We start from the raw sequence: 27,979 nt of genomic DNA on the forward strand, positions 1-27,979 counted from the left end.
AATTATTAGAAATAAAAATAAAATTCACTAATGGTCAACCTAGAAGATATTTAAGAAAAAAAACTGAAATAGTTGAATATAAAATATAAAATTGAAAATGAAATCAACCCACTTGTTGCGCCGAACCTGGGATCTGGCAAGTAGCAACTAGCAAGGTCTACCAATGCACGCGCCACCTCTTCCAGTTTCCACTATTCCCTTCCAAACCCTAATTTTACTCCAATTCTCCGTTTCACATTTGCAATTTTTGATTCCAAGACACCCCAAAATATAAATTATTAGGAGCATATACGTTTTTGCTTTCTTTTTTGCTGTTGCCCTTCCTGTGTTGCATAACACAACCTATTCTTTTACCACTGTGATACCCATTTGATTACTAAGCAAAATACAACTACTTTCTCAGTTTAATTGAGTTCATTTACAGTTCTTTGCATCAAATTTTGATTTTGAATTGGTGAGTGTTTTTGTTCTGTTATGAGTGATGATGGCACTCGAATCTTGGGTTCTCAGTCACCAAGTGTTCACCTCCAGTTCCAGATTGTTTTACCCTGCGCATGAGAATCGGCGAAAGAGCTTACCAATCAAAGTTTTGGGTAGAAACACTAGATACCCATTTCCCTTTGTGCCCAATTGTGTTGCTCCATCCACTTTTGCAAGGCTTCAGGCTTCAAGTTTTGGAACAGATGCCAAGTTACTAGATAGAACTAAGTTGAGGTGTTTAGGTAGTAGCAGCGATTGTTTGAGCGATAGAAATGCCGTTTCCAAAGCCAATTTGAACTTTATACAGGAATTGTTAAAGAGGGGAATCATCCTGGCTGCAACTGTTTGTGGGGTATTGGTGTTTGGATGTTCACGAGTTTTCGCCGTTGAAGGGGTTGCGAATGCAGGATATGGTGTTTTTGGACAGAGCATTCTTTTGCTTACGAATACATGGCCTAAAGTGTTGCAAGTTCTTCGTATATTTAAGGAGCAAGGTTTGGTGCTGGCAGTGCTTTTGGGCCTTTCAGCTTTTTTCTCGATGGCAGAGACTTCAATCACTACACTTTGGCCTTGGAAGGTATCTATCTATCTTGTTTATGTTATCCTCCTTTTTCTGAATGATAATTTATGTTACATGAAAGTAGGAGCTATGCCTAGGAAACAAAAACTCTTTTTTGTACCGCCATTATTCAGTATAGGCCTATTAAATAATTATATGGGAGCTGACCAAAATATTGTTGCCAGCCTTGATTGGATGGTGACATTGCTGACAGCGAAATTTGTTTTGATATCCAATTGCTGAAAGTTTCTCATTTTTGAAGAAATGAAGTTTGGATCTAGCATGAGTTCATACTGACCAGAAATTCATCTGCCATCTACCTGAGTGCAACACCAAGATTTCTTGTGCTAATTATGCAGAATTTATGAATGACTAAAAGTTAGGGATTTCATAACTGATGTATATGTTAGGGAGGAAATTAAATTTTGTTGATTTAAGGATCAACTACTAGTCTACTATATTTGCTTTTCTTTTCAAAAATGTTTTTTGTTCCTTTAACATGCTTGCAGATTTTGCACATCAGATTTATTATTTACTATGATTAATTTAGCTGATTAAAGTTTGAACCTGGAATTCTAATATCTGTTGATGACAATGTGTAAGGTTCGTGAGTTGGCCGAAAAGGAGCCTGAAAATGGCGTCTTCAGACTACTCCGAAGTGATGTTACTCGGTTCCTTACAACAATACTTATTGGCACAACGTATTCTCCTTGCATTGATCTTATTATTGAAAATTTTCCTTTTTTTTCGGTGTAGAATGTTTCTCATGCTAGTGTTTTGTTGTATGCAGGGTGGTCAATATTGGGGCAACTGCTCTGGTCACTGAAGCAGCAACTGCTATGTTTGGTGAAGCTGGTATCAGTGCAGCAACAGGAGTGATGACTGTATGGTTTGATTTTCTTGCTCAAATGTTAAAATTCTACTGTTTCTAGGACATCAAAACATGCTTAAAGGGCTTATGCATTGATTTGATTATCTAAAATTCAGATGCACTAGACCACTTGATTATTATTCATTTGGAACATTGAATCTTTCAGTATATCAACATGCTGCCCATTAAACTTGCAAACTCCTGATGTGGTGGGAACAAGAATTTGACATGTAAAGCTTGCTAGCTTTATCACCAATTTGTGAAAAAGGTGCCTTAGCTAACTTTTGAGTAAGATAGAAGGGGGGGATCCGTTATTTGAATTTGTACATTTAAAAGCTGTCCATAGACAGAAGTTTAGACAACATTATAGGATATAGGATATACCTGCCTTATTTTATGTTATATTTGTTATAGGATTTACAATAGAATTATAAATTATCTTTTCAATCAGATAGATTGCATCAAATTGATCACAGAACAGTGCATATGGTGTGCAAGTTTGTATGCTTTCTTATAATTTTTTTCTCATATATCTGATTTCTTTTTTCTCTTTGTAATCAAACAAGGTTGCCATTTTGCTTCTCACTGAAATCACTCCAAAAAGCATAGCTGTTCATAATGCCACAGAAGTGGCTCGGTTTGTGGTAAGTTGTAAATTTCTTGCCTGTTCTTTTATAATATTTAGGAACAGAAATGATGCTGCTGATTAGTCATTTTTGTTTATTTTTTCACGCATCATTCATATTTACATGATATTTCTGCCTCAACTTCTTTTGTAACAAATATTGATATTGATCCTAATGCCTGTAGGTCAGGCCAGTGGCATGGCTTTCCTTGGTGTTGTACCCTGTAGGAAGAATTGTTACCTATCTTTCAATGGGGATGCTGAAATTGCTTGGCCTAAAAGGAAGAAGGTCTGCTGAAAAGATTGCCAGAGATTAATCTTCTTTTATCATATTATATCTATTTCTTTTGCTTCTTTATAGATGTTTTGTGAAATCTAATTTTAATCTGATACTAACTAAATCTTAGTTCCTTCATCTTAAGGATGGTGCTCTTATATTTTCTCCCATGCTCCATGATAACTGTTCATTTCCTAAGGTCGAGGTTTTCCTAAATGTTATGATAAAGAGAACAAATGGGGAAATGAAATTTTTTTATTAATTATGAGGGGTTTATATGCTGTAGATGGTTGATAACAGTTCTTCTGTTTTTTGGTTTCTAATTTGGTTGAATGATGTAGCACAAGGCAGTAACTGTTTTTTTTCCCTTTATGTATTGTTGAACCTGGTTTGAAAGAGCAACTGTGGTTTTCCATCTTAATATTCTTGTTGATGGGACATATTCTTGTTGATTTTTTTGAAATTTAACACTGAAGTCATTGCTTACTTTACCAGTGAGCCATATGTAACTGAAGATGAGCTAAAATTGATGCTAAGAGGTGCAGAATTAAGTGGGGCAATAGAGGAGGAAGAACAGGTAATGAATATTGGGTTTAATATTCTAATAATATCATTATATATTTGTCTTCAAAATGTTTTGCCTTTTCTCTCATTTATAGAAAATAAAAATTCCTTTTTCTAAAGTTTTCCAAACATTGATATTGTTTATTGTAATAAAAAATACTAAATTAGTTAAAAAAAATGAACTAATGTTTTTGAAAAAAAAAATTATTATTGAGTCATATGAATTCAAAAAAGTTTATTTTTTACTAGGAATTTCGTTATTGGTCCGTTTTAAGTTTATACTTTGTAATATTTGAAAAAACTGCTAGAACTACTCCTTTAAGAAAAAGAAAAATATAGAAACTAATAATTCGAAATCCAATTTTGAATTGAGATTCGAATTAAACATTGATTGATGTTGTTCAAAAATTACAACAATTCAGTTTGAGTTTTTATGTTGTAAGGAAAAAGATAATAGGTAACAAATAATAATTTTGTTTATTTTGATAGCATTTGAAATGAAATATTGTATTACGTTTTTTATAAAAGAAAAACTTTTTTCCAATAGAAGCAAGCTAGGGAAAAGGAGTCTTGAGACTTGCGTTTGATTCTAAATTCTAAGCATTAGTAGGTTTGTTCTAAAAAGTGCTGTATGTAAATATTTTTGTCTCAGATTCAAGTAGTGAAAAGTAATCAATAAATTAGCATAAATAAATTTTCAATTTTTCGTATGGAAATGAACCCCCATCATATTTTCTAATAATGATGTATGTTACTCTATTGTCATGCTTCTTTATAACACTTGCAAAAGCCTTATCTTCATTGATTGTTATAGATATTTTAATCCATTTTTATTTCTGTCAAAATTTAAACATCTCTCACACATATATAATATATTGCAGGATATGATTGAAAATGTGTTAGAGATAAAAGACACACATGTCAGAGAAGTTATGACGCCTCTTGTTGATGTTGTTGCAATTGATGCAAGTTCAAGCCTGGTAGACTTTCATCACTTGTGGGTCACACATCAGTACTCAAGGTATTTGAAGATTTCCTGATTTCAAATTTACAATGACTTTACTTTTCCAATGTGCTAACTAGATCATGAAGCGTTTCCTAGAGTACCTGTTTTTGAGCAACGTGTTGATAATATAATGGGTATAGCTTATGCAATGGATCTGCTGGATTATGTTCAAAAGGTTAGGAGATTTTACTCATCATGTTTATTGAGTTACTAGTGCTTTACTTGTCAATTATATCCCCCAATCTCATAGTCTGCAGAATTATAATCTGTTTGATTTTGAAGGGTGAGTTGCTAGAAAGTACTACAGTTGGAGATATGGCTCACAAGCCTGCTTATTTTGTACCTGGTAACTTTTTTTCATCATTCATCTTGAGATTACCTATGTTCACCCGTATTCATGCAATGCAATGTAGCCATAGTACATATAAAACATTATTTATTTTACCTGATGACTATAATTGGGCCAGCTATGCTAGGTGAGGAACAACAAAAAAGCAGCAATACTCTATTAGATCTATTGTCAGACTTTTTTTACATTTAGCATTATGTTAATCTAAATTGCTGGTGCATTAAAGCAAGTTTTTTATTCACCCATTGCATTGTCATCTCTGCTGTGTTGATTGTGTTGCTCCATATATTTCAGTGCATTTTCAGAATAGATTCTGGAAGCTCTGAATTGTCATTCTGACCAATTCAGCATTTATTTTAAAATATAAACATGCTAATATGCTATCTTTGTTTCATCAAGATATCCTTTTTTTGTTGATAAATTTCGAAATATCTTTAATTCCCTGTTATAAACTTATAATACAAACACACCAATTGGAAGGGTAGCAGGGGAATGTTCAACAATTTGGCTTTCTGTCATGTGCTAGTATTTTATGATGAATTATTCCTTAATGTATGGACAAAGAATTGAGCAGCAGCTGACTTGCTATGTCTTGACTAAACTTAATTATCACAATCCCTGATTTTCTCCTATTGAAATTGAATTGTTAAACTGGTTGATTTGTCTGGGATAGGAATACATCTATATCTTTTAACTTGGTGCAGAATGTTAATAAATTGTTATTACTGATTTGCAGATTCAATGTCTGTTTGGAATCTTCTTAGAGAGTTCAGAATCAGGAAGGTTCACATGGCAGTTGTTCTTAATGAGTATGGTGGAACTGTGGGGGTATGTGCACACCAGTCCAGAATACAACCAACTTGGATCTTTTTGTCTGACATAAATGTGAATATAAATCTGTAAATTTATGATTTGTTGGTGATATATACACTGCTAATTACAACCATTGACCCAAAAAGAAGTATACAAAGATATCAATTTGAACATGCTATTCCTATTTGTTTAGTTTCTTTCAAAATATTTTCCAATTATTTATCAACTTCTTTTTTATGCTAATTTGAAATAAAAGCTAACAGAATCAACATTGAGATCATTCCCGTCATTGTGAACCATTGCAAGAATATTCATAAATAATCCGGTAGAAATATTAGTTTTATACATGTCTAACTGTGCTACAGCTGTACTCTTGTAATATGTTGTGCTATACACTGTGTCTTGTGCTCTAATATAATTTAATTATTTTTTCTCTTACTTTACAGATCCAAAATCGTTGTAATAAAACCAAAAGTCTTTCTGGTTACAAGGCAGGCTATTCTGATTTACTAAATGTTCTTAGTTACCCACTATTTTCATCTTCCACTTGCCTTTATCTTTCCTAGTTCTTGTTACAATTAAGTTTGAATATCTAATGGCAGTGTTTCTTCGATTCTTTGAGTTCATTTTTTAAATGATTTTATGGTCCACCCTTCCACACACCTGTTGCATTTAGCATAGACTGGGTGTAGACATAAATCGCTTTTATTGATAGCTAAATCGAGAGAGGTTTACGTCTTCGGACAGTTTATTAGATTGTAACTAGACTCTCCAAGTCTTCTGAAATCCATTCCTTGTAATCTGCTTATAAGTTCTAACAATTTTCAGTTTATCAAATATAAATGTCTTATTGATATTGCCATCTAACAGATTGTAACTCTTGAAGATGTTGTTGAGGAAATTGTTGGTGAAATCTTTGATGAAAATGACTCAAAGGTAAATGCTTGTGCTTAATCTTTACTTTGTTTCTTTTAAATATATTTTTAAATAACTGAAAGTGAAGCATATATTGAATTCCTCCATCTTTACTCTGTTTCACCCAAATAAAGAAACAAAGGATCTTTTTTATTCTGCACTCTTTGTTCAACAACAGTTTTGTGTGGAATATTTATTTGACCTGACTGCATAATCTTTGTATACCTTTCTCGGTTATTTTTATTGTCTAAGAACTATCAACAATTTAGATGCTGACAAATCTACTGTTTAATGGCTACTGGTGGTGCTTTGCTAAAAGTCCAGCTTGTGTTTTAGGCTATCTATTTTCATGGCTTCAGATTTATATAATTCAAATCAGTTAAAAAGTTTCACGTTTTTTCAAGTAATACAACATGAACGAACTTTATAGTGTAAATTAACAGAATTTCCAGAAGTATAGAAAGAGGTCAAACTATTGAGATGGATCTGTTTTTATTTGAGGAATGTGGGTTTACGATGTTATTTCATAACTAGGAAGTCTTGTTTGGTATAAATAAATAAAAGTAAATAAATTGTTCTTGGCCATGTTCAATGTTCAAATACAAACTCTTCAAAGCATCATAGTGTAAATATGAGTACGAAATTAAAGTAAATGAGAGGGTAAGCAGTAATGATGTGTAAACGTGATAATAATGCATGTAAGTACAAGAAAGGTTCTGGGAAGATGTCAAGATAGAATTCAACTTTGTTAGCAAAACAGAGATCAGTATACAATTTAAGCTAGGTTTGATTCTGAGGTTGCATGTAATTCTACACATAATTTCTGGGTAACTGATAAAAACTAACTCAGACTGAAGATAGAAAATGATTTGTATGCTGAATACTAACACTCAAAAGTCTCAAACTACTGATATCAGTCGGATATCACATCAATACTATCCATAACATGGACTTGAAGAGGAACGTTGAACACAAATTATGAAAAGAAATACAGATAGTTCCATACAAATTATAGTCCAGCCTAGTAGATTATTTATCAACATCTTAACCTTTTTGATAAACAAAATGCAGCAAAAAAATCTCTTTTGGGAGTTGTAAGTGGGCATTCTAGATTTGATTGTGTTAAATAATTTCATTTAGTATATTATTCGTGTTAGGATGCCCTCAGTAGCCAGAGTGCAAGTTCTGCCAGGAAGAAAAAACAAAATTATACATTCTGTTCAATTCTATCATTCCTATAAGTTTAGTGTACATTGCTTACTCTTAATGTTTAACTGTTCAAGTCATTGTCTCTAACAGCAGTAGGACATTAATGCACTTTGAATTTAGATATTATCGCCTAATTATGCATTTGATTGTTGATGACTATAACTATTTGTTTGCTAATTTTTCATTTAAGAACGTTTTTACATTCTGTCCTGGTGATTCCTACAGGAGGAGATACAGAAAAAAACTGGCTACATAGTAATGCGAGCTGAGGGTGTTTTTGATGTGGATGCAAACACTTCCATTGATCAGCTCTCTGAAGATTTGAACATCAAGATGCCAGAGGTTTACCCCTTTTTTTACATGCAACTGGCATATTTGTCTTCTCATGACCCTGCTTATTTGACTGGAGCTAGTGTGACTTTCTTAGTTGCACTATCTAGTCAGTTTATTCTTAAAAGGGAAAAAAATCCAAGATCACAATTAGTAGTATAGTAATAATTAAGTTGTTCATGAATTTGCTCTTCAGAGTCATTTTAGACCCATCTTTGCATCTCAAATAGGCATCCGCTCCATTGGATTTCAAATAGGCATCATGCCAACACATTTCTTATGCTAGCTTGTTATTTCTACACAAGTTGTGGACTAAATTGGGAAAATGTGCAACTGAGAAATTTATGCTGATAACTACTGTTGGGTTTCATGAATCCTGGGGTTTAGATTTGAGTTGAGACACCATGATCTCATTTGAATTAATTTTGCTTACAATTCATATTGCTAAGTCTGATGAAGACTTTCAGGCCTCCTGATACGTAGGTGACATCTGCTATTTCAGGGTCACCAATATGAGACGGTATCAGGCTTTGTGTGTGAAGCATTTGGATACATTCCAAGGACAGGTGAGTGCATCAAAGTAGTTCTTGAAAGGGAAGATGAAGATGATAACAATGAGTCCAATGCTGACCAGCAAGATCAGAAGGAGAAGAACCAGATTTTCAAACTTGAGGTAATCAATCTGTTGCTATCTTAAATTGCCACTCAAGGTAGTCCTATTGATTTTTGCATATATCAGTCCAAAGTTGAAGAGAATGGATGGTTAGGACTTTGCACATAAATTACATCAGCAAGTATAATGATAGCATAACACAACTACAGTATACTTGCATAAGTTGCATGTACCATTTTTTAGTATTATCACTCTACGATTACTCAAGCTACACTAAAGATGTCAATGTGATTTTCCTCAAAAAGCTTGTTCAACAAGTTTGTGCTTTGATTTCTGGTTTTTGAGCATATGGTCAGTGAAGCAATATCAGAGGACTTGGTATATTGTTACCCTATCAATTCTACGGCTTTTCCATTTTGTAGGGTTCTATGTTGTCACGAGATTGGAATTATATTTTTCATAATCCTTGCTATTTTTTAACTTGTGTGAGCCACATTCATAGGGTTTCAAATTAAATGTTTTTATTTTTGGCAATCTGTATGAAGTAATAAACTGAATCTAGAGCTTCTCCTTAGCCTCCCCCATCCCCTTTGTCTCTGGAATAGAAAACACGCAGCTTCTTTGTCTTTGGTGCAGATACTAGCTGGAAATGCCAGAAAGGTGAGCGCTGTTCGGTTTGAACGCATAAATAATAATGATGAAATGTTGGAGACTAAAGTAACTCGCATGGTCCCCAAAATCATGAAAAGAAAATGGAGCAGTGATGAGAACTCGGACAATGATGCAGAATATGACGGAGATACATTTGCAAAGAGACCACAGGATGACATTCCTAGTGAATATTTAGTTGATCAGGAAAATTCTAACAGAGGTTAAGTTTGTTCGTTCTTCATATTTTTCTCCTTTCTTTATACCTGGCATGCTTTGGTGCCATTTTTGCAACAGCCTATGAGATGGAAAAATTGAGATACATGTACAAAATGAGAAGCAATGAGTTCAAGCATGTAAAACCTTGCAAAAGACGAATTAGAGGCATCTTTGCTAACGAAAGTCTTTAAAGATTTGGTGTAATAAAGATGTCAGGTTTGATCAAAACCATAACCATTTTTCCCAACCCCCTCTCTTAACACATATACACACTAGCTTAGCACTGCTGAAACACACAAATTTACTTGTGTTTCTTCACAAATTTGATGGAATAAATTAGAAACAATTTTCACTTCCTGGGAAAGAATCTGTCGCCAGATTAACCAGTTGGAAATAGATGTCTTTATCTGTACACCAAAATTTAATCCTTATCAATTAATGAACTTCAAATTTGTACTTTATTCAATCCTATTTTACTCTTTTCTTTTTTTGAAGCAATCCTACTTCACTCTTAACCCCCGCTTGTAATTCTTTATTTATAAAATATTCAAGGAACACATTTTTGTATAAAAATATATTAGAAAATAGCATTTTTTTCATTATGATGTTATTTGTTTGAATATTTTTATTTTAGAAGTAAATTTGAAACGGAGCTTAATATAAAATTCATAACATAACGTAGTCAAATGTGCCTTTAGGGGACAAACAGATCGACCCAGGAAACAACAACCAAACATGTATTCAAATTTCGTTTGACACCTTTAAAAGCAAATTTAGGCAGTATGAAAGGTTCTTAGTGTTTGAATTTGTAGACATGTACCATGATTGTTCTTTCAATGTTTTCCTCAAAATGTATAAATGTGTACAAGCATAGTGAATTTTTCTTCTATAATTTTTATTTACCTTTAAATATGTGTGCGTTTTTAAATTAAATTCGAAGGAGACATGATTCAATTCCTTTGCTAATGATGCTCGAGCTAAAAAAATCATTTTTCTTGGTAAGTGGAGAAAGGAAAACAGAAGAAACTACAACCGAGGGAATTGAACTTAACCCTCCACGGCATAAGCTATCAATTCATTCAGCATATACAGAAGAAATTGAGATATCATCAGTAAAGTTTTTGAGAATCTCAAATAACAACTAATAATAATTATTGGCCTAATATATTCAATTAATTGAGTTAGATCTCTTACCTAAGAAATAAATATGATATGTATCATTGAATGCATGAAAATCATTTAAATGAAATTCATTTTAAATTATGATTAAAAAACTTATGCATTTCTGTAAAAAAAAAAAAAAAAACTTATAAATAAGTACTGTAAAATAAAAATTTGAGCGTCAAATGTCAATAATTATATTGATTATTATATGTAAGTATAGATGTACCCTTACTCCTTAATGACGAATTAACATTGAAATATAAATAGAAACAATATGGGTGTTGTTGACTTCTGAAACTAATATTTTATCTGTTCACAACACAGGGATGCAAACCTTATGTGGCAAAGGTTGGCCCTCTTCCCTTTCTTGCACGTGTTGTTAATCTTACATGTTATGCTCCCTCTTCAGCCTTTACACTTCGTTTTTAGGTCAGAAATGTATTTAAACAGTGAGTCACAACTTCACATGACTTATATGTCTAACTTTTCATTCTAACAAGGAGATATATATATACTATGCATTAAAATTCGTTTTTCAATATTTCTTTTGTTTATATAATAAAAACTCAGTATAACTAACCCCTAAAATTCTCAGGATTAGTGTACAGACTACAAGTGAGACAAATCAACTTATTGTACTCATGTTTCATTTATTGGTATGCCTTTTGTTTCTCCCAATATTAGGTGAACAAAACAAATATGTAGACCCAAATAGATAGATGTTCATGTACCAAAAATATCCATAGACACTCATGTACTGTCAATCTATACGGATATACCTAAAGAAAGAAAAGTATAGATGTGGTATGAGATATTATGTGACAAGAAAAAAGATAAAGAGAAATAAAGAGTGTCAATATTTACAGTGAGTGAGCGTTTACATATCTATATTCTACATATGCAACATCTTACTATCCTAGCATGCATACTAAATAGGCAATACAAAGGCTTAAATTTTATTGAATTTACTTTAGATTAAAAACCCTATCGTGACTTAAGCTCTTTTTTTAGTTTTAGGCATTATTTTTTATATATTTTTAATACATGATTTAAATTTTGGATATTTTAATGGTTTTAAAATATATCGTAAGTCACGTAATCTTCGTCCTGCGTTAGAATTAACGTAGCTCGCGTAAGTGTTGAACAGAAAGTCTAACCTGTTTATTATGCAGCCCAAAGTGGTCCTAAAATATTGTCATCTACAGTCCACACCATCGTAAAAAAAATGAAATACTAAAGAGAAAAAACTTAGAGAAATAAAATAATATAAAATGAATGTACCAAAAAGACATTGGTCCAGCTAATCTTGGGCTCCATTATCTTAAGCAAGTTGTCGAATTCGAGTTTTGTGAATAAAAAAAAACATGATTAAGAAAAAAAAATTCACTAAAAATAGTCAATCAAGTTTTTTTAAAAAAAATTAATAAAGTTGATGAATACTTCACATCAATGCAATCCAAGAAATATAACATGAATGTGATACTGAATTTTTTTTTAATCCTCTCCCGTGGTTTAAATCAGTTTTGGGCTTAATTTTACAAGATGAGCTGCAATCCAAGAAAAGAGAAACCCAAACACACACAATTAAGTGTTGTGGTTTTCTATTCTAGCTACAATTAAGTTGCATCCCAATTTACTGCTCCATTTGCGGATCTTGGGATTTATTCCAGAAAAATGGGTGCAATTCAGCTGTAACCTTAGTGACATATTTACATATCATGACAAGAAGATTCATTCAAGAGAGTCGCTCTCCCTTTATTGGCATGCATTTTAATTTCTTTCATTCATAATTTCCTCTTTTAAGTTGACATACTTGGTCAATTATTCGGTGCTATCATGGTAGTGAAAAATATGATAACGACAACGCTGGAAAAAGGACTATGTGATCAAAAGCCGATGTACAATACACGAAATTCTTTGAATAAAATCCCTTGCGAACCTACAAACTTGATTGGATCAATATGAACATTTATGCATTATTTGAATCCTAAAAATATTCACTACACGCACATTATACATCACTGGTAGCACGTGTTTTTGGACCACTTTTTCAAAATATTTGAGTAAAGTAGACAAGGTTGGCCATAGGTATACGTAGCTTGTGTATGAAGAGTGGGTGTGTTTGAAACATTGGGGCAGGGAAAGGTTGTGACGTAACGGAACCATTAATATGTATGTACCGTTAATGATTCTCATCTTGTTTGCAACCACATTTATAAGTAGTAGTGTTGTTTAAGAAGTAGTAGTATTTTTCTTCTTCTTTTTTTTTTTTTTTTGTCTTCGAAGAAATCACTAAAGACTCGTTCAAATAAAAGTAGACAGTAAGGATATAGTTATGGCAACTTTACACAGATAGTAACAACTACTACCTTGTCTTTCTAATGAAAATAGTAAAAAAATACTTAAAGCAATTAAATGGCAAGATTTTCATATAATTTTGACAAATTTATATTATGGGATATTATAATTGCACAACCCTAATTATACAAAGTGTGTTTTGAAGATGCAACTCAGCCGAAAATCTCTCCCTTATTAAGCTTCTATCCACCCACGTTAAACATATAGCTTACTAGAGTGTCATAGTATTTGCAAGTCACCACTAATTCCTCCCTAAACAATTATTGAACTCCTCCATCACTCTCCAATCCACCACAACTATAAATCCCTTTGACCCATTATATTCCCAGTGAGCAAATATTATGTTAGATTATCATCGATAAGTTCAGTTTCTTCCATTAAATCTAGAAAAAGTTATGTCATCCCATAAAGAAAGCTAAATGGATAACAACATTATACAGAATATTATCAAAGCTAACGCACTATATATCAAGCTAAACAAAATAAACTTGTTATAGTTGAAAAGAATATTCAGGCGACTTTGTAGAACAAACTCACGATTATATTTGACTAGTAAAACATTTGATCTCTATATAAAGATTAAGCATGTCTTTGGAGTGACGGTGGGTTTTTGGTTTTTAAATATAATTTTTAAAATAAAATGTGTTTAATAAAAATGGAGTTCAAATAGTTTTTAATATATTTTCAAAACATTTTTTCACTTATTTTTAAAATCAAGAAAAGGTATTGTGAATTTGATTTTTAATTTTAAACAAAAGCACACATTTTTTCCATATTTGTAAATGATATTTTTTGTTGTTATTATCACTATTATTATCATTGTCATTGTGACCGTCATCACTACACGATCATTGTCACCATCATTATTGACCGTCATCATCATAATCACTAACATTGTTATCATCACCCCCATTATTGATTTATATAAAATAACAAAATATATATATTAAATTTTTAAATAACAAATAAAATGTAACACAAACTATTTTATTTATTTATTTTCACTTAATTATTTTATATATTTTTATTGTACAAATCTACACAAATCAACAATAGATCACACTCATATCACATTTGTATTAAATATTAAATGAAAATTTAGAATAATAAACTTATTCAAACAATTATAAAACTATAAAAATTAAATATGAAAAATCAAAATTGAGAAACTAAAATCATACATACATAAACTAAAACATGGGAGAACTAAGATCACAATTAAGCATAACAAAAACCACTTCGATCGAGTATTGGCCACAAATCAAGGTTTGAGTTTGACCACCCGAAAGGATAAGATTAAGGAGTTGTTGCCTTTCATTTGATACCCCTCCCTGAGGTAGGGTCTAACTAAGTATATAACAAATATAAAAATGAAGTGCCAAATCTGCATCAACAACAAGATCACAAAATAAAACTGTTGGGGATGTTGTGGACCCTCCCAGAAATTCGAGGGGCCTATGTTTACCATGACAAAGAACACAACTCAATGAGTGTGCTGTGTGCATACATGGTGTGGACCTTCCACCAAGTTGGTTGTGTGACTGATTTATTTATGCAACTTTTTTATATTTAAAGAAGATGTGGCATGGTCCTATCTGTGGTTGTGTTGTGTTCCCTCCCAAACAAATTGAAATGCAAAATGTTTGTTCCATTCTTTCGCCACAACCAACCCTTTAATCCTTAGCCTCTTTCCAAGGCCTGTATTTTCCCTCCCTTGGTCCCCGCTTTACAAGATTTGAGTTTCTGAATCTCAAGGATCTTATCCAATGGCACACATTCCACTTGGGTCCATATCTTTATCTATTTTTTAATTCCTTAATGATTATTTTGATATATACTGTACCTTTTAATTTATGGATTTTTTTTTTCAATTTAATGAACAGGGAATGTTTGGATGAATTTTTTATAAGATTTTTCATGTTCAATGTACCTTAAACATTTTTCTTACACTTTAAAGAATATCAAAGAAAACTAAACTCTAACCATATACAAAAAAAAAAAAAAAGAAAGGAAAAAAAAACCACCTTTGTGTGACTCAACCTAGGATATACGCATGACAAACATTGCCGACCTTGATGTGCAGTTGAAGAGTTGAAGTACTAAATTTAGCACGTTGGATTTTCCGAATTATTATTAATTATTATTTTTATTTTGTGAAAAGAAAAAGAGGGTGATTCTAGTAATTGGGGTAGTTCCAAGCAGTTATAGTCCTCGAATATTAAGCAAAATATTTTGCCTCAAGTATGTGACTATTCAACATCTGTGATTTTCTAGAAAGTTTTAAATTTTAAAGGAAATAAAAACTGCAGAGTCACCACTTTAGTTTAGAGTGTGTGTTAGGGGTCACCATATTTGATTTTGCAAAAGAGCAGAGAGAGAACCATAAATGGTGTCTTTGCTACTCTCTGTATTCTGAGCCTTTTCTAAAGCATTTCTCTGTTTGATTTTTGGATTAGGATGACACAGCTCTCTGAATGTACGTGAAGGTTCTTGTAGTGGGAGAAAAAGTTGGGTGTGGAATGAGCAAAAGTTGAAAAAGTTCCATTGTTGAAACATTTGCAGCACTGTTTATCTCCTGCTCTTTGATGGGTATGCAGCTTTTGAAGATCTTGTTTTTATTTATTTGCTCTTTTTTTATTCTTTGGGGTTTGGATAGTCGTTTGAGATTATACCAACTTTTCTTTATTTTGCAAAAAAATTGGACCTTTAGTCACCAATGTTGAAATGTCAGTGCCCGGTTTTTAATTTGCAAATGCTAATTCGTTTTCTTGTAATCATTTGTTCTGTTGCGACTTTCTAATGGTGTCTGTGATTAATATGTGGATATTTCTGAGCGTGTTTCGTGCTCGTTTCCATATTAGGAGCAAGACCCATTTCTGGGCTGCATTAAAGTTACTTCCTTTTTTGGGTGATGACAGAGAAAATTGAGGAAAATATAATGCACTGTGGAGTGTTTTCCTATTCTAAGACTTTATCACTCTTCCTGTCTTGTTAGGTTTTTTTATAATATTTGATTCTTGGAATAGGGCGCCTTTTTGCACAAGAGCATCACCTTTTTTTTTTGTTTCTGTTGGATTTGTGGAATCTCTTCCTCAGAATTTGTACACTTTTTTTTTTGGTTTTGGTTGTTCAGTCAATTGTCATGGTATATTAGGTTTTCAATTTTGTTTTGTAAGATTGGGACTCTGGTTTTTTTGTACCCAATATATGTCTTGTGCTGAATCTTTGTGATGTGGTTTTGTTGTGTTTCTTTGTGCTTGTTTTGTGAGCAGTATTCACTAAATTTTGTTTACACCTGCTGGACTTTTTGCAGTAACAAGATAAGAATTATGGATTCTCCCTACACAAGTATAGTCTTTGATAAAATTCAGAAATTTGAGCCAGAGAATGCTAGAAAGATAATTGGCTATCTCTTCTTTCAAGGCCATGGAGAACAAGAAATGGCTAAATTGGCTTCATGCCCTGACTATTTCATCCGTGAAGTGGCAGTTCAGGCTAGAAAGGAACTCCAAAGGTTGGCTGCTAAACCAGATATGCTTGCAATGTCACTTACTGTAAACCCTCAGCATGGTTTAAGTGATTTATCAGTAATCTCCCCTAGAACTCCTACTTCACCAAACTTTCAGGTGCCTCCTCCCTATTGGGATCCACAATCTGCTGGCAATGTCAATCCGGACTTTATGGGAATGAATTACTTGGATTCTATTGTAGAACTTCAGAAGCAGACACAGATGCTTACTTTGGAGAATCAAATAGATGCTGTAAAAACTGGGACTGGAGGGATTGCCAATGATTACTATGGCTTAGATGCTTCTGCTGCCAATTTGGGTGGAAAAGCTGGGAGAAGGTTTTCTGAATTTCCAATGAAGATATGTCACTATTTCAACAAAGGATTCTGTAAGCATGGAACTAGCTGCAGATTCTATCATGGGCAAGTTGTCCCTGAGAATTTCTCTCAGATGTATGGAAATGATGCTATTAGTGAGGATCAGGTGATTTCACCGGGGTCACTGGCACAGTTAGAGTCTGAAATTATTGAGCTCCTAAGAACAAAAGGTGGTCCAATGTCAATTGCTTCCCTGCCAATGGCATACTACGATAAATATAAAAAGGTACTGCAAGCAGATGGTTATTTAACCGAGAGCCAGAGGCATGGTAAGTCTGGCTATAGTTTGACGAAGCTTCTTGCACGACTGAACAATAGTATTCGGCTAATAGGCAGGTAAAGTCTTATGATTTTTATTTTTTTTTGCATTTATTATTTATTTAGTGTTTGATGTTTGTTACTCTAATTTTGCTTTTCTCGTGGTTGATTTACAGACCTCATGGACAGCATTCAGTGGTTCTGGCAGAAGATGCTCCCACACAAATGCAAAAGGGAGATTTTGCTCGAAATATCAGTGCTTCACGGCAAATATATCTGACGTTCCCAGCTGACAGCACTTTCACAGAGGATGATGTCTCAAACTACTTCAAGTATATTACATCTTTTGTTGTTAAAGTGCATGTTCCCACTTCTTTGCAGTTAATTATTTGCGTTAATGAACTGAATTTTATATATTTCCTTTGTAGCACATTTGGACCTGTTGCAGATGTCAGAATTCCTAACCAGCAGAGAAGGATGTTTGGATTTGTGACATTTGTTCATTCAGAAACTGTCAAAACTGTTTTGGATAAGGGCAATCCCCATTGTGTTCGGGGTTCTCGGGTGCTTGTGAAACCTTACCAGGAGAAGGCAAAGGTTAATGAAAGGTGAATTCCCTTTCTTTTCCTTCCGATTTCTTTTTTTTATTGGAAGTTCTTGTAGTTTTATGGTTTGAAATTCTCATTTATTCCTGTAAATGTAGTTATTTTAAGTTAATATTGTAAAATAAAAGCTTATAGTTTTTAGTTTGAAATGACTACATAATTGTCATCAATATTGCTAGAGTTGGCATAATTTGATGAAAATTTATTCCTTGCTGTTGATTGCTCGATTCCCTTGTTCTTAGTTCTTCCTCCTTGTTCTCCCCTTTCCATTTATTGAAAAAAAAGAGGGCAAGAGACAAAGGATGAAATCCATGTGTCTAATTTACACAATCTTTTAATTATAATGAGTCATAAATACAATAAATAATGGTTACCCTAATTTACATAAATACACACAGTTCCCTAATTACAATATTTGCATAATTTCTAACATATTTACATAGTCTCTCATACTGTCCATCAAGCTATAGTTTATAAATCATATGCACCAAGTTTATCACATATATAACTAATTGTGTTTGGTCATCATGAAATATTGGATCTTAGGCAATATGGAGCTGCCTGATTGTCACATACATGTGTCATTTGTGCAACTTCCCAAACCTCAATTCTTTGAGCTTCTATTTTAGTCACATTAGTTCACAAGTAGCTAGGGCCATGGCTTAACATTCTGCTTATGCATTGGATCTTGCAACAACACTCTTATTTTTCCTAGAAATCATGGTATCACCAATAAGAATGCAGTAGCCAGAAGTGATACCCTGTCAGTAGGGAGAGCCTGCTCAATCTGCAACGGAATATCCCCCAACTCTAATGTGTCTTTTTCGTCTTACAGGAGAAGTTTTCTTAGAGCTTCTTCAATATATTGTAGGATGCAAATTGCTGCATCTAGTGTCCTTCACAGGGAGGATTAAGTATTTGACTTACCACATTGACTGTAAAAGAGATATCTAGATGAGTAATAGTGAGTTAGTTCAGTCTTCTAACCAATGGCTCACCCTAAATGGTAGAAGCTTGGCATTAGGATCCATAGGAGTGTCTGCAGGTTTAGCATCCATCAACCTTGTCTCCTCTAAGATATCCATTGCATTCTTCCTTTGGGAAATGACAATACCATTCTTGGATTTTGCCACCTCTATTCCCAAGAAATATTGAACCTTGCTAAGATCTTGTCCAAAATGTAGAAAGAGATGTTGCTTTACATGTACAATACAATAATGTTGTTGTCAACATACACAACCAAGTAAATCAATCCTGTGACTGAATAGCAAGTGCATTGTTTGAAGTGTCAAAACTAGTCTGCTCTGTCTCTCTCTATTCTTTAAATGCAAAGTAAGATGGACAAATGTAGTATCTTGAATTGGTATTTACATCTTAAGAAATCTTAAGGGCTTCTGCTTATATACCTTTTGGTAAAATTCTCTTAAACATTGTTAATGTCTTATTTTCCCCATAATAATTTCAGTGTGCATTTCAATTTGGATGCAGGAAGTACACAGATAGAATTGAGCACCCTGTTTGTTATTCACCACACTATGTAGATATCGACACTGAACTTAACTCAAGTACGACATTATCTAGTTTATAACCTAAATTATTTCTTATGGTTAACAATTAACTTCCCAATGATTGGTTTTCTCATCCAAGTTATTTAATGATCTGCTTTCTTTCTGTTCCCATTTGTGGGAGAAGCCTTTGTACAATCTAATGCATAATTATAATTTATTTAGTTCCAAGAAGTTTTGGGAACCATAGATCCATTAGGAGACAGCTACAACTAATCGAAGAGGAAGAGCAGGGGCGATCCCTGGAACTTAAGAAGAGAAGTCTTGCACAGCTGCCGTTTGCCCAAAAATATTTCTTCAGTTCACCTCATTTTGGCTTCTCCATGGATGAGTCAAGGATTTCAGATGGTGTGAAATAATATAGATTGCATTTCTGTTTATCAAGTTTCAGTATGTTCTAACTATCCTTCTGTGTTATATTGATTGAAATAATTTCTCATGCAGATCACTTCAATTTCCAGCCTGCAGAAGAATCTTTCAGTTTTCCACTGCATGCCAAATCCAGGCATACAGACTCCAATTACTCTGATGAGGACAGGTATGCATCGATTTCTAATAGGCTTCTCTCCCTCTCACATTCTACTTCCTACCTGTTTTGTATGCATTAGGCTTAATTGTACTTTTTGTTTCTCTACTATGGTCGCTGGGATTTTGTTCCCCTAATAAATTTTTGATTGAATTTAATCCTTCAGTTTTTTGTTATTATAATCAAGTCCTTTCCTATAAGTTTTCTTTTTATCTAAAACTCTCAAATTCTCAACTTTTCTTTGAAAATCTCTATGAACCAGATCCGTTAAACCATTTTAAATAATCTTTTGTTCAAAACCAAGCAATTGAGACATTATTTTAAATCATCTTTTGATCCCAAATTTTCCTCTTTGAAACCTCAACATTGTACACTATAAAATCTTACACATTTTATCAAAATTTTGTATTGTGAACCTTTGAAGTCATTTTCTATCTCATTCATTTTAAATCTCTAGTTATTTGAGTTGTAAATAACTATTTGAGGGTTTTATGTAAATAGAATTGATGGAAGGATTTGATTGTAACCATTCTAATATATCTCTATACCATAGCCAAACCGGTAAACCCCATAAACAATTGTTCCTTTGTGGTATACTGTCATCTGCTAAAAAGATTTGTAAAACCCCAAGTTTTCTTTCATTATCTTGGCTGTAGTAGAACACTCGTTTTGTCAAGTAGCAAATATGAGACATAGTAAAAGTTACCTCTGCATGTTTACAATTTCTGTGTGGATGATATTATTTGTTTGCAAACATGTAGTTTTGCTGCTATACTTTTCCTGAAATATTATCTTGACTATGGATAATGTTATTTATTTACTTTTTAATTTTTATCCAGCAATCAAGGACTCAATCTCCCGGACAGTCCATTCGCATTTCCACTAGATAGTGGGATGTAAACAGTCATAGTTTCAGATACATATACAAGAAATATAGAGTTCACAAACAGAACCAGGCCAATGGTAGCAGCTTTCTTTTGATACACAATTCTTCTATTGAAATATTTCTCAATTAGTGCAGCAATTTTGTCAAAATTCCAGCTAGTACATATGCTGAAGAACAGACACTGGAAGAATTCCTCTTGACAATTGGAATTGGTGGCATTAACAAAAGTTTAATGATACATGTAAGAAGGTTATAGCTTTTAGTTACAGACAGGTGGCAAAAGGTTTGAATTTTAGATCATATAGTTATGAGTTTTATTCATGAAGCCATTAGTGGATGAAAAGAACTAGGTATATTATTGTCCAGTTTTAATTAGATTGAAGGAGCTCTTAGAATCCGTGTCTATCTTTTGAGGAACTAATTTCTCACTGTGAACCGCTTTAATAATGATTTATAGCAAGTCCATTATATGTGTATTTTGTATTCTTTAACGCCCAACTTTGTCATTGTAAAAAAACTAAGTTATCTTAGTGCCAGAAGGTTAAGGGAGGGTAGGGTCATTTGTACTCAGTCTTACCCTTGCATATGCAAAGTGGATGTTTTCGGATTTAAATCCATCCATAACCAACTAGTTACCAACCTGCAACTTTACCGTTGTGTCAGAGTCTGTCATTATCCTTGAAAAAAATGTGTGAAGCTCTTTGGAGTCAGTAATCAAAATGTTTTGGTTGGAAACACCTTAATGCTACCCTCAAAGGCAAAATTACTTTCTTTGTTTAATTTATTCGCTCCTTGAAGTCCAAATTTGTTTAACTTTAAATTTTTTCATTTAGTTTATTGTAGGAAATTTTTGGCAGCTATATTAAGACATATATCACATGTAGTACTGGGACAATTTTGGATAAAACAAGATTGTTTCGATCTTGAATAGGTCCAATGGGAAGTGAATGTGGTGGGTCTTCATTGACAAAGACATTAATTAATACGATCATTATTGGAAAGTGACATTCATGCAATATAAAATTAGCCTTCAGAATTTACTTTCAATTATTTTTATGGGCAAATTTAGTAGTTAGTTTTTGTGGGACTTTCCCTCACTCTTCTTTTTTTCACCATAGAACTAACCTTATAACTCCTAATTTACTTTCAAGTTACTAATAGTAAATAATAATTACCCCAAAAAATGTAATGTGATTATCAAGGAAGTTTAGTTTAATTGGTTGAAAAAAATTTGTGAGTTGTTGTAAATCTTTGGTATTTGTTTACAAATTAAAAAAAAATGTATTTGGTTTTAATGATTGCAAAAGCAGTATTAATCCTTCTAAGAAAATGATAGCCAGTTTATGAGTAGGGTTACCAAACTATAAATACATATAGTGAGTTGTGCTAAAGTAGAATCTTGAATTATTGTTTAGCATTGTCATGTTTCCGGGTTGAATTTTTCTCCCTTTAAACCGCTTTGTTTCCCCACATAACTTTCTATCTCAAAAAGAGAAAGTATATTATCGTTTATAATGCTAATGCTAGATACCAAGCTTGATTGTTTTAGCTTGCTTTTGCATCATCAATAACTGTTCAATTTTCTTCATGTAATTTTCGCTGGGAAAATATGCTTAACGAATGAGGTATTACATGATTTAGGCTAGCAGGACCAAGATAACTTGACTGAAATATATGAGAAGTATGAAGCTTATACAGAGACTATTATTCATTGTGTATATACGATAAGAACAATATTAGTCACAATTCACAAACGAAACTTTATACAGCTAACAGGCGAGATAAAGTTTGGAAGATGGTAAAAAATAAACCAAAATCACTTTTAGTCATTGAAGAGGAAACAATCATTAAATAAAGCTTGCCAGAGCATCATCGTCCATTCCATTGCAAGCAACATGACAAAAGTTATAAGAGCCAGAAAACAATTTTTAATTTGTTAATATTTGGATGGCAATTTATTTAAACGTGTACCTATATTGAAAATAATGTTTAATGTAATGAACCTTAATTTAAACCTGTCTCTTGCATCATCTGCTATTCCAGTGAAATCGTAATTTCAAAAAATTAATCCATTTCCAAGCATGTGCTAATAATTTCTCGTCATTTCTTCCCTGTAATCATCCAAAAAGTATCTTCCATATCCAGTTCATGATGCGGATACCTTTGTTTTTATCACAATAAAAATATCAATTTCTAACATGAATCTACCCATGTTTGATTATAAGAATGTCCTTTATTCATTCTTCAGAGAATACACGACTGAAAGATGAAAGTGATATATTACACCAACTCAACATAAACCAAGCAACCCCCTCCACCTCCCCAAAAATAAATAAATCCAGAAGATAGAATTCAATTACTAGTACTGAAGATAATATGAATGTTATTTCAACTCATACATGTGATACAAATGGCCGCGGGGTGACAAAAATTATGTATAGGTCTGCTAAGGTGATTTGGTAACAGAAGCCCTACTGATCTCAGATACACAAAAGAATGAAAACAGTAAAAAGATGTATCTACACAAACACATCATTGAAGGTAAAAAGGAAACATGATAGTAGCGATGGCAGAATCCATAAGCTGGATCTTAAGAGTTAAAATTGATACAGCTTCTTCAATTTATACCAATAAAAGTTTGCAACATTGTCCACAACCTGCAATAGGTTAGAGACTTATGGTTAATAACAGCATACTTAATGTATTAATTATTAACTAACAAACAAGCTCACCTTAGGGTGACAAATTGCACTGTGATGTGTTCTGCTTTTCAGCCACAAGCACAGCAATAATAAACTTCACAAAAGTAGTTGGGCAGCTTCTGCTGAGAATCAGACACTGATGCTTGAGTGTGTCATGAAATCATGTGCAGACAGTGCCAAATAGCCAACTAAACTCTAATTATTGAGCTTCAGCCCAATGCAGACCATCAAGAAAACTTTATAGCAACATGTTGCATGACAATAATATTACAACAGATTCTTCTTCCAGTATTCATGCAAGTTGACTGATACAAACTTGATTCTGATCTGTCACATTTTTCTTTCATATTTCTCAGCAAACTTTTTAAGTAATAATCTCTGACGAAATGCCAAATATTTATCTAAACTAGTTCCAGCCCACTGTTGGCAAAAGCATTCATCAGTTGGAACTAGAGATCCAAGTGGAAATGGTCCTTTTGGAGCTTTCTTTAGGGAAACCAAGAACCTATGACGAGGACGAATTCTCTGGTCTAAAGATAAGCTAAGATACATCGGGTATTTGGTCAAGGATTGCACCTCATTGTTAAGTTCATTAACCAAGTACAAATATTTGGGCTTTAGATTCTCCTCTAAGGACAGAGATAGCACCTGCAGGCACAGTAGTCAACATTAACAAGAGATACACACTGTTCTTCACATTATAAGAAGTATGAATCCAAAATATACAAAAATATACAGCAATATCATATCATTATTATATTTTCCTAGTTCTATTTGTGCAAATGTAGGGCATCCTACAAAAACAGCATCAATTGGAAAGGAGGAATGGAAATTTGGAACAGTAAAACAGAATAATTTTCATAAATTAATAATGAGGCAAATACATGCAAAATGACCTGTGTTAGGCTAGTCAAAACTTTCAAGATGTCTGAATTTTTCATTCCTATGCTCCTTAGGAAATTTATTCTTGGAAGTAATCCATCATCTATGCTGTAATGGAGAAGTTGGGGATGTTTTGTCACCATTTTCACAATGCTATCTCTGGGTGCACCCAACTCTTTGGTAAGAAACATACAACGAGTATTCCATGAAATGTCAATTCTCTGCACAAGAATCTGGGGACTAAGCTGAATGACCTTACCCAAATCTTTTTCCTTGATGCCAACTTCCTCAATTAAATAACTAACTGTAGGTTTTAACGAATTCTCAACACTATAAGAAAACAAGGATGGCGCAGCAGCAATGATTTGCCCTATTCTAGAATTAGGTATGCCCAGGCCCCTCAAGAAAGCAACATGAGACTTCAAATTGTTCTCCACTGTATACTCAAGAATTTGTGGTTGCCTCAAAAGGATTCTTCTTACATCTCTTTGTTTAACACCAATACTCAACAAGTATTCTAACCTCTCCTGTGCAGAACACACATTAATTTGAAGTGATTGCATGCGTCTCTCATACATTTGGACAAAGTGTGATTCCTTCATTCCAAAAGTGCTTAAGTAATCAAGAAGTGGTAACCATTTCACATCCAAAGGAATCTCCTCAGACAACTGCGGATATTTTTTATCCTTTACATTTCTACTATGCTGCAACTTGAAAAAAGAAAGATAAATAAACATAACGTTCAAGAGCACCACAAGTACATTAAATGGCACAATTTGACAGTTCACGGCTTACTGTATCACGATTTGGTAGCTTTCCACTCTCATTTCTTTGTAAGGTTGCCACTCTCTCACTTCTAGGCAATCTAATGCTTTGTTCATTGTCAAAAGATCTCAAACCCCACTCCCGTTCCTGTTGTCTATCGTTTCCTGCACAAGCAAGATTCTGAATATTCAACTTCCCCCCTTAAAACTAATAATCAATATAACATTTTCAAGCATACCTTTAGTTGTCTTTGACTTAAATCTCTTGTTATTAACATCTAAGTTAGCAGGCTCAGAAAATTCCTCCTGCACACATGTTCCACAATGAAAGGGAAAATTAACAAATAAAGAAGCAATCATCATCAATATCAAATTTCAACAGAGATAATTAAACATTCCTCAGTTTTGTTACATTTGACTAATGAAACAATTCAAATGCATAATTAAAAAACCAACTTCACCTATCAATTGAATTAGATATTCATCCTAGAATTTAAAGAAAACTTTTGACCACAGACAGTGAAATCACAAAGCTCACATCAGAAAGCCAATCATCATCGTCATCCTCGTTGTCGTCGTCGTCCAATTCTTCATCGTCTTCGTCGCTATCGTACAGCGACAGTGCCTCTCCATACTTTGACTTCCTGTTGCTCTTGAGAATCCTCGGATTGGAATGTGCTGCAAGTTTCACCAAATTCTTCAACCTCGCAGAACCCAAACGCTCTCTCTCCAAAATCCAAAATTGAGAACAAAAACTCGAAGGAGTCGAAAAGTATAGCATTGGATTATAAGGATAGAGAGGCATAACAGCCGCCATTGTTGGAGAGAGAAACAGAAAAAGAATATACTCCAAAACCCTAATAATCAGAATCTCTGCACTCCCAGAGGTTTATCTTCTTTCTATCTGAAACGGTGTCGTTTTTACTTAAAACCATATCTGAAACATGAGTCACACAATGTAACGCGTAGGTGGCGCGAGCCCGTGGGCTAAAAAAGCCCACGTGGCATTATTTATAACGGTTGGGTTGTTGTGAAGTGTGAAATGAACGAGCTTGGTCAGTTAGTTACCGTACCATGGAAGCAGCAGCAGCATCTTCTTCTTTGTCTCTGCTTTCGTTAGCGAGTGTGAAAACTAGGAGCAAAGTCGCACAGAACTGTCACGTGACTCAACAAAGACAACGTTGTAATCATGTTTGTGTTAAGAATGCAAGAAGAACAAGGGTGACTGCTGTGCCTGTGAATGTTGATGATGTAACCACAGTACTTGACCCTGCTCCAGTGGAAGTCACATGGCAAATTGTGGTTGGAGCTATAGGTACCTTAAGTCACACAGCACAACCTTTGATATTTTACTTTACTTGTGATGCTTGTTTTTATAGGACAAAGAAAACTTTGGATGCAGTTTATTAGGTGCTTTTTGGTATTGTTATTCTTAAATCAAATTAGAGATTTTTTTTATCAATAATCTGCTTAATAAAGATTTGCATTAAACATGTTATCGAGATGAAACTTCAATTCTGATTAGAGAGCGGCACCAAAAGACTGCAGTTATGTTTTGTGCTTATCTTTATGGAAAGAGAATGGTGCTCAGAAATTGGGTTTTGATTTTGTGTGTTTGAATTTTGCAGCTGGGGTTACCCCTTTTGTGGTGGCAGGGATTGAATTTAGCAAAAGAATTGTAAGTCACTCTTTTGGTTGAGCTGCTAACTCATAAGTTATGAAGCCCCTGTGTTTCATGTCTTCATTGTTGGATAATGTTCCAGATAGCTCAAAAAAGATGCGAGGTGTGTGGAGGGTCAGGGCTTGTTCTTAGGGAAAAGGAAAAGGACTATCTCCGTTGCCCAGAATGTGGTATGATTGCATTCACTTCTTCTCATATCATGTACTCTATTTAACCAATTAAGTATGCAGCTGGGAGAATGTTGTTGTATGTCTCAGAAATATTCCTGATTTATGGGGTTTTTATGTCTCAGTAATTGAAATCAAATTCAGTATCTTGAATGTGTGTAGTTATAAATTATTTGGATGTACATTGAACACCTAGGAATTGCTTGCAGAAATCCATGCATTCCCAAGCTAATTTGAATATCTATTGTCAACCTGAGAATATTTTGATGTTGAAAAGGAGATACTTTTCATAGATTCTCTTCCTTTTGGTTCACAGTTTCTTTCATTTTGGTTATGAGGAGCTATGACAAGTGTATGACGGCAAATTCTAGCGTTTCTTTGGTAATTCCACTCCAGCAGTGTAATTGAAGTACCATTAGTTGGTCTCACTCATGTAACTTCTGTTTCAAACCCTTAATTATTTTGAAAGTTTCAAGAGAAAGGAATAACTAGATTTCACAACCATAATATCAATTTAGAAATTTTGTAAATTATGATCATAAGTATGAGCTGTACCAACATTACTTCTCATTGCTTTGTTGTTTCCCTATTTTTCTTGTCATTTATGTTTTGTTGATCTACTTTTAACTAAGTTATTTGTGTCAAATTGATTACCTTACAGTCCTTCGTATGCTGTATATCGCAGGTGGGTTTCTTCCTTGGCAATCCTGGAAAAGATTCTTCTCCGGTTAATTTCTACAGCATTGTACAAAAAACCATACTTCAACAAATGACAACTTTATTTTAGCAGAGATTCTCTGTTTGTGATAACATTCTCTATCATACACAAATGTAAACAACATAGTAAAGCCATTTGCAATGATTACCAACTAAAAAATTTATAAGAAACATTGTAATTCCTTTTTTGAGAGAAATGGTATTTGCTACCTTATTGATATACTCACCCAGGAAAAAATTTGGTGCATCAATGATGAAAAATAAGAATGAGGACTTCCTTCTGTAATAAGATCAAGCTGTTGCACATATATCAGATGGCTGATTTCATAACAACGTAGTT

The 27,979-nt window shown here is 33.5% G+C and overlaps 4 protein-coding genes across 10 annotated transcripts; 3 read left to right on the forward strand and 1 right to left on the reverse strand.

Annotated features, from left to right (window-relative positions):
• The first annotated feature begins 98 nt into the window (after window positions 1-98).
• On the forward strand, window positions 99-9,706 carry LOC100778907 (DUF21 domain-containing protein At1g55930, chloroplastic). 2 transcript variants are annotated; one of them, XM_006595634.3, is made up of 15 exons: window positions 99-1,057; window positions 1,643-1,740; window positions 1,830-1,923; window positions 2,477-2,554; window positions 2,721-2,824; window positions 3,308-3,389; window positions 4,258-4,397; window positions 4,479-4,557; window positions 4,665-4,728; window positions 5,468-5,559; window positions 5,991-6,035; window positions 6,415-6,480; window positions 7,894-8,010; window positions 8,501-8,671; window positions 9,248-9,706. In XM_006595634.3, the coding sequence occupies exons 1-15, from the start codon at window positions 482-484 to the stop codon at window positions 9,485-9,487; spliced, it is 2,046 nt and encodes a 681-aa protein (XP_006595697.1). In that variant the 5' UTR covers window positions 99-481; the 3' UTR covers window positions 9,488-9,706. The 2 variants fall into 2 exon arrangements, with proteins under 2 accessions (XP_006595697.1, XP_003545104.2); XM_003545056.4 differs by lacking the exon at window positions 5,991-6,035.
• A 5,266-nt stretch (window positions 9,707-14,972) lies between these two features.
• LOC100818984 (zinc finger CCCH domain-containing protein 18) lies at window positions 14,973-21,202 on the forward strand. 3 transcript variants are annotated; one of them, XM_006595635.4, is made up of 9 exons: window positions 14,973-15,096; window positions 15,457-15,589; window positions 16,314-17,222; window positions 17,321-17,476; window positions 17,573-17,752; window positions 19,238-19,314; window positions 19,480-19,662; window positions 19,759-19,852; window positions 20,680-21,202. In XM_006595635.4, exons 3-9 carry the CDS (start codon window positions 16,330-16,332, stop codon window positions 20,738-20,740), a joined length of 1,644 nt encoding a protein of 547 aa, XP_006595698.1. In that variant the 5' UTR covers window positions 14,973-15,096; window positions 15,457-15,589; window positions 16,314-16,329; the 3' UTR covers window positions 20,741-21,202. The 3 variants fall into 3 exon arrangements, with proteins under 3 accessions (XP_006595698.1, XP_003544688.1, XP_014622467.1); XM_003544640.4 differs by having other exon boundaries at window positions 15,083-15,241; XM_014766981.2 differs by lacking the exon at window positions 14,973-15,096 and having other exon boundaries at window positions 15,251-15,589; window positions 16,314-16,514; window positions 16,602-17,222.
• Window positions 21,203-23,092: 1,890 nt separating this feature from the next.
• LOC102660933 (transcription termination factor MTERF9, chloroplastic) lies at window positions 23,093-26,280 on the reverse strand. Of its 2 annotated transcripts, none has more exons than XM_006595636.4 (6): window positions 25,613-26,280; window positions 25,314-25,380; window positions 25,106-25,239; window positions 24,325-25,020; window positions 23,459-24,076; window positions 23,093-23,383 (listed from the first exon to the last, which is right to left on the reverse strand). In XM_006595636.4, exons 1-5 carry the CDS (start codon window positions 25,889-25,891, stop codon window positions 23,759-23,761), a joined length of 1,494 nt encoding a protein of 497 aa, XP_006595699.1. In that variant the 5' UTR covers window positions 25,892-26,280; the 3' UTR covers window positions 23,093-23,383; window positions 23,459-23,758. The 2 variants fall into 2 exon arrangements, with proteins under 2 accessions (XP_006595699.1, XP_006595700.1); XM_006595637.4 differs by having other exon boundaries at window positions 24,325-25,014; window positions 25,613-26,279.
• On the forward strand, window positions 26,118-27,832 carry LOC100777123 (uncharacterized). 3 transcript variants are annotated; one of them, XM_006595638.4, is made up of 5 exons: window positions 26,118-26,389; window positions 26,703-26,752; window positions 26,838-26,925; window positions 27,239-27,303; window positions 27,608-27,832. In XM_006595638.4, exons 1-5 carry the CDS (start codon window positions 26,149-26,151, stop codon window positions 27,707-27,709), a joined length of 546 nt encoding a protein of 181 aa, XP_006595701.1. In that variant the 5' UTR covers window positions 26,118-26,148; the 3' UTR covers window positions 27,710-27,832. The 3 variants fall into 3 exon arrangements, with proteins under 3 accessions (XP_006595701.1, XP_003544695.1, XP_006595702.1); XM_006595639.4 differs by having other exon boundaries at window positions 26,120-26,389; window positions 27,239-27,355; window positions 27,608-27,711; XM_003544647.5 differs by lacking the exon at window positions 27,239-27,303.
• The last annotated feature ends 147 nt before the right edge of the window (window positions 27,833-27,979 follow it).

The sequence above is a fragment of the Glycine max genome, chromosome 14, assembly GCF_000004515.6.
Source record: "Glycine max cultivar Williams 82 chromosome 14, Glycine_max_v4.0, whole genome shotgun sequence".
NCBI classification, from domain to species: Eukaryota; Viridiplantae; Streptophyta; class Magnoliopsida; order Fabales; family Fabaceae; genus Glycine; species Glycine max.

Bases quoted from the DNA above. Each gene is read 5' to 3' on its own strand.
- LOC100818984 (XM_006595635.4), top strand. From the start codon at position 16,330: ATGGATTCTCCCTACACAAGTATAGTCTTTGATAAAATTCAGAAATTT. The intron at 17,753-19,237 runs GTGAATTCCCTT...ATTTGGATGCAG, and splicing joins AAGGCAAAGGTTAATGAAAG to GAAGTACACAGATAGAATTG. The intron at 19,315-19,479 runs GTACGACATTAT...TAATTTATTTAG, and splicing joins CGACACTGAACTTAACTCAA to TTCCAAGAAGTTTTGGGAAC.
- LOC100778907 (XM_006595634.3), top strand. From the start codon at position 482: ATGATGGCACTCGAATCTTGGGTTCTCAGTCACCAAGTGTTCACCTCC. The intron at 4,398-4,478 runs GTATTTGAAGAT...AGCGTTTCCTAG, and splicing joins GTCACACATCAGTACTCAAG to AGTACCTGTTTTTGAGCAAC. The intron at 4,729-5,467 runs GTAACTTTTTTT...ACTGATTTGCAG, and splicing joins GCCTGCTTATTTTGTACCTG to ATTCAATGTCTGTTTGGAAT.
- LOC102660933 (XM_006595636.4), bottom strand. From the start codon at position 25,891: ATGGCGGCTGTTATGCCTCTCTATCCTTATAATCCAATGCTATACTTT. The intron at 25,240-25,313 runs GTATGCTTGAAA...TTGCTTGTGCAG, and splicing joins TAAGTCAAAGACAACTAAAG to GAAACGATAGACAACAGGAA. The intron at 24,077-24,324 runs GTCATTTTGCAT...CTGTGCCTGCAG, and splicing joins TTTTGACTAGCCTAACACAG to GTGCTATCTCTGTCCTTAGA.
- LOC100777123 (XM_006595638.4), top strand. From the start codon at position 26,149: ATGGAAGCAGCAGCAGCATCTTCTTCTTTGTCTCTGCTTTCGTTAGCG. The intron at 26,390-26,702 runs GTACCTTAAGTC...TGAATTTTGCAG, and splicing joins AATTGTGGTTGGAGCTATAG to CTGGGGTTACCCCTTTTGTG. The intron at 27,304-27,607 runs GTAATTCCACTC...TGTATATCGCAG, and splicing joins CAAATTCTAGCGTTTCTTTG to GTGGGTTTCTTCCTTGGCAA.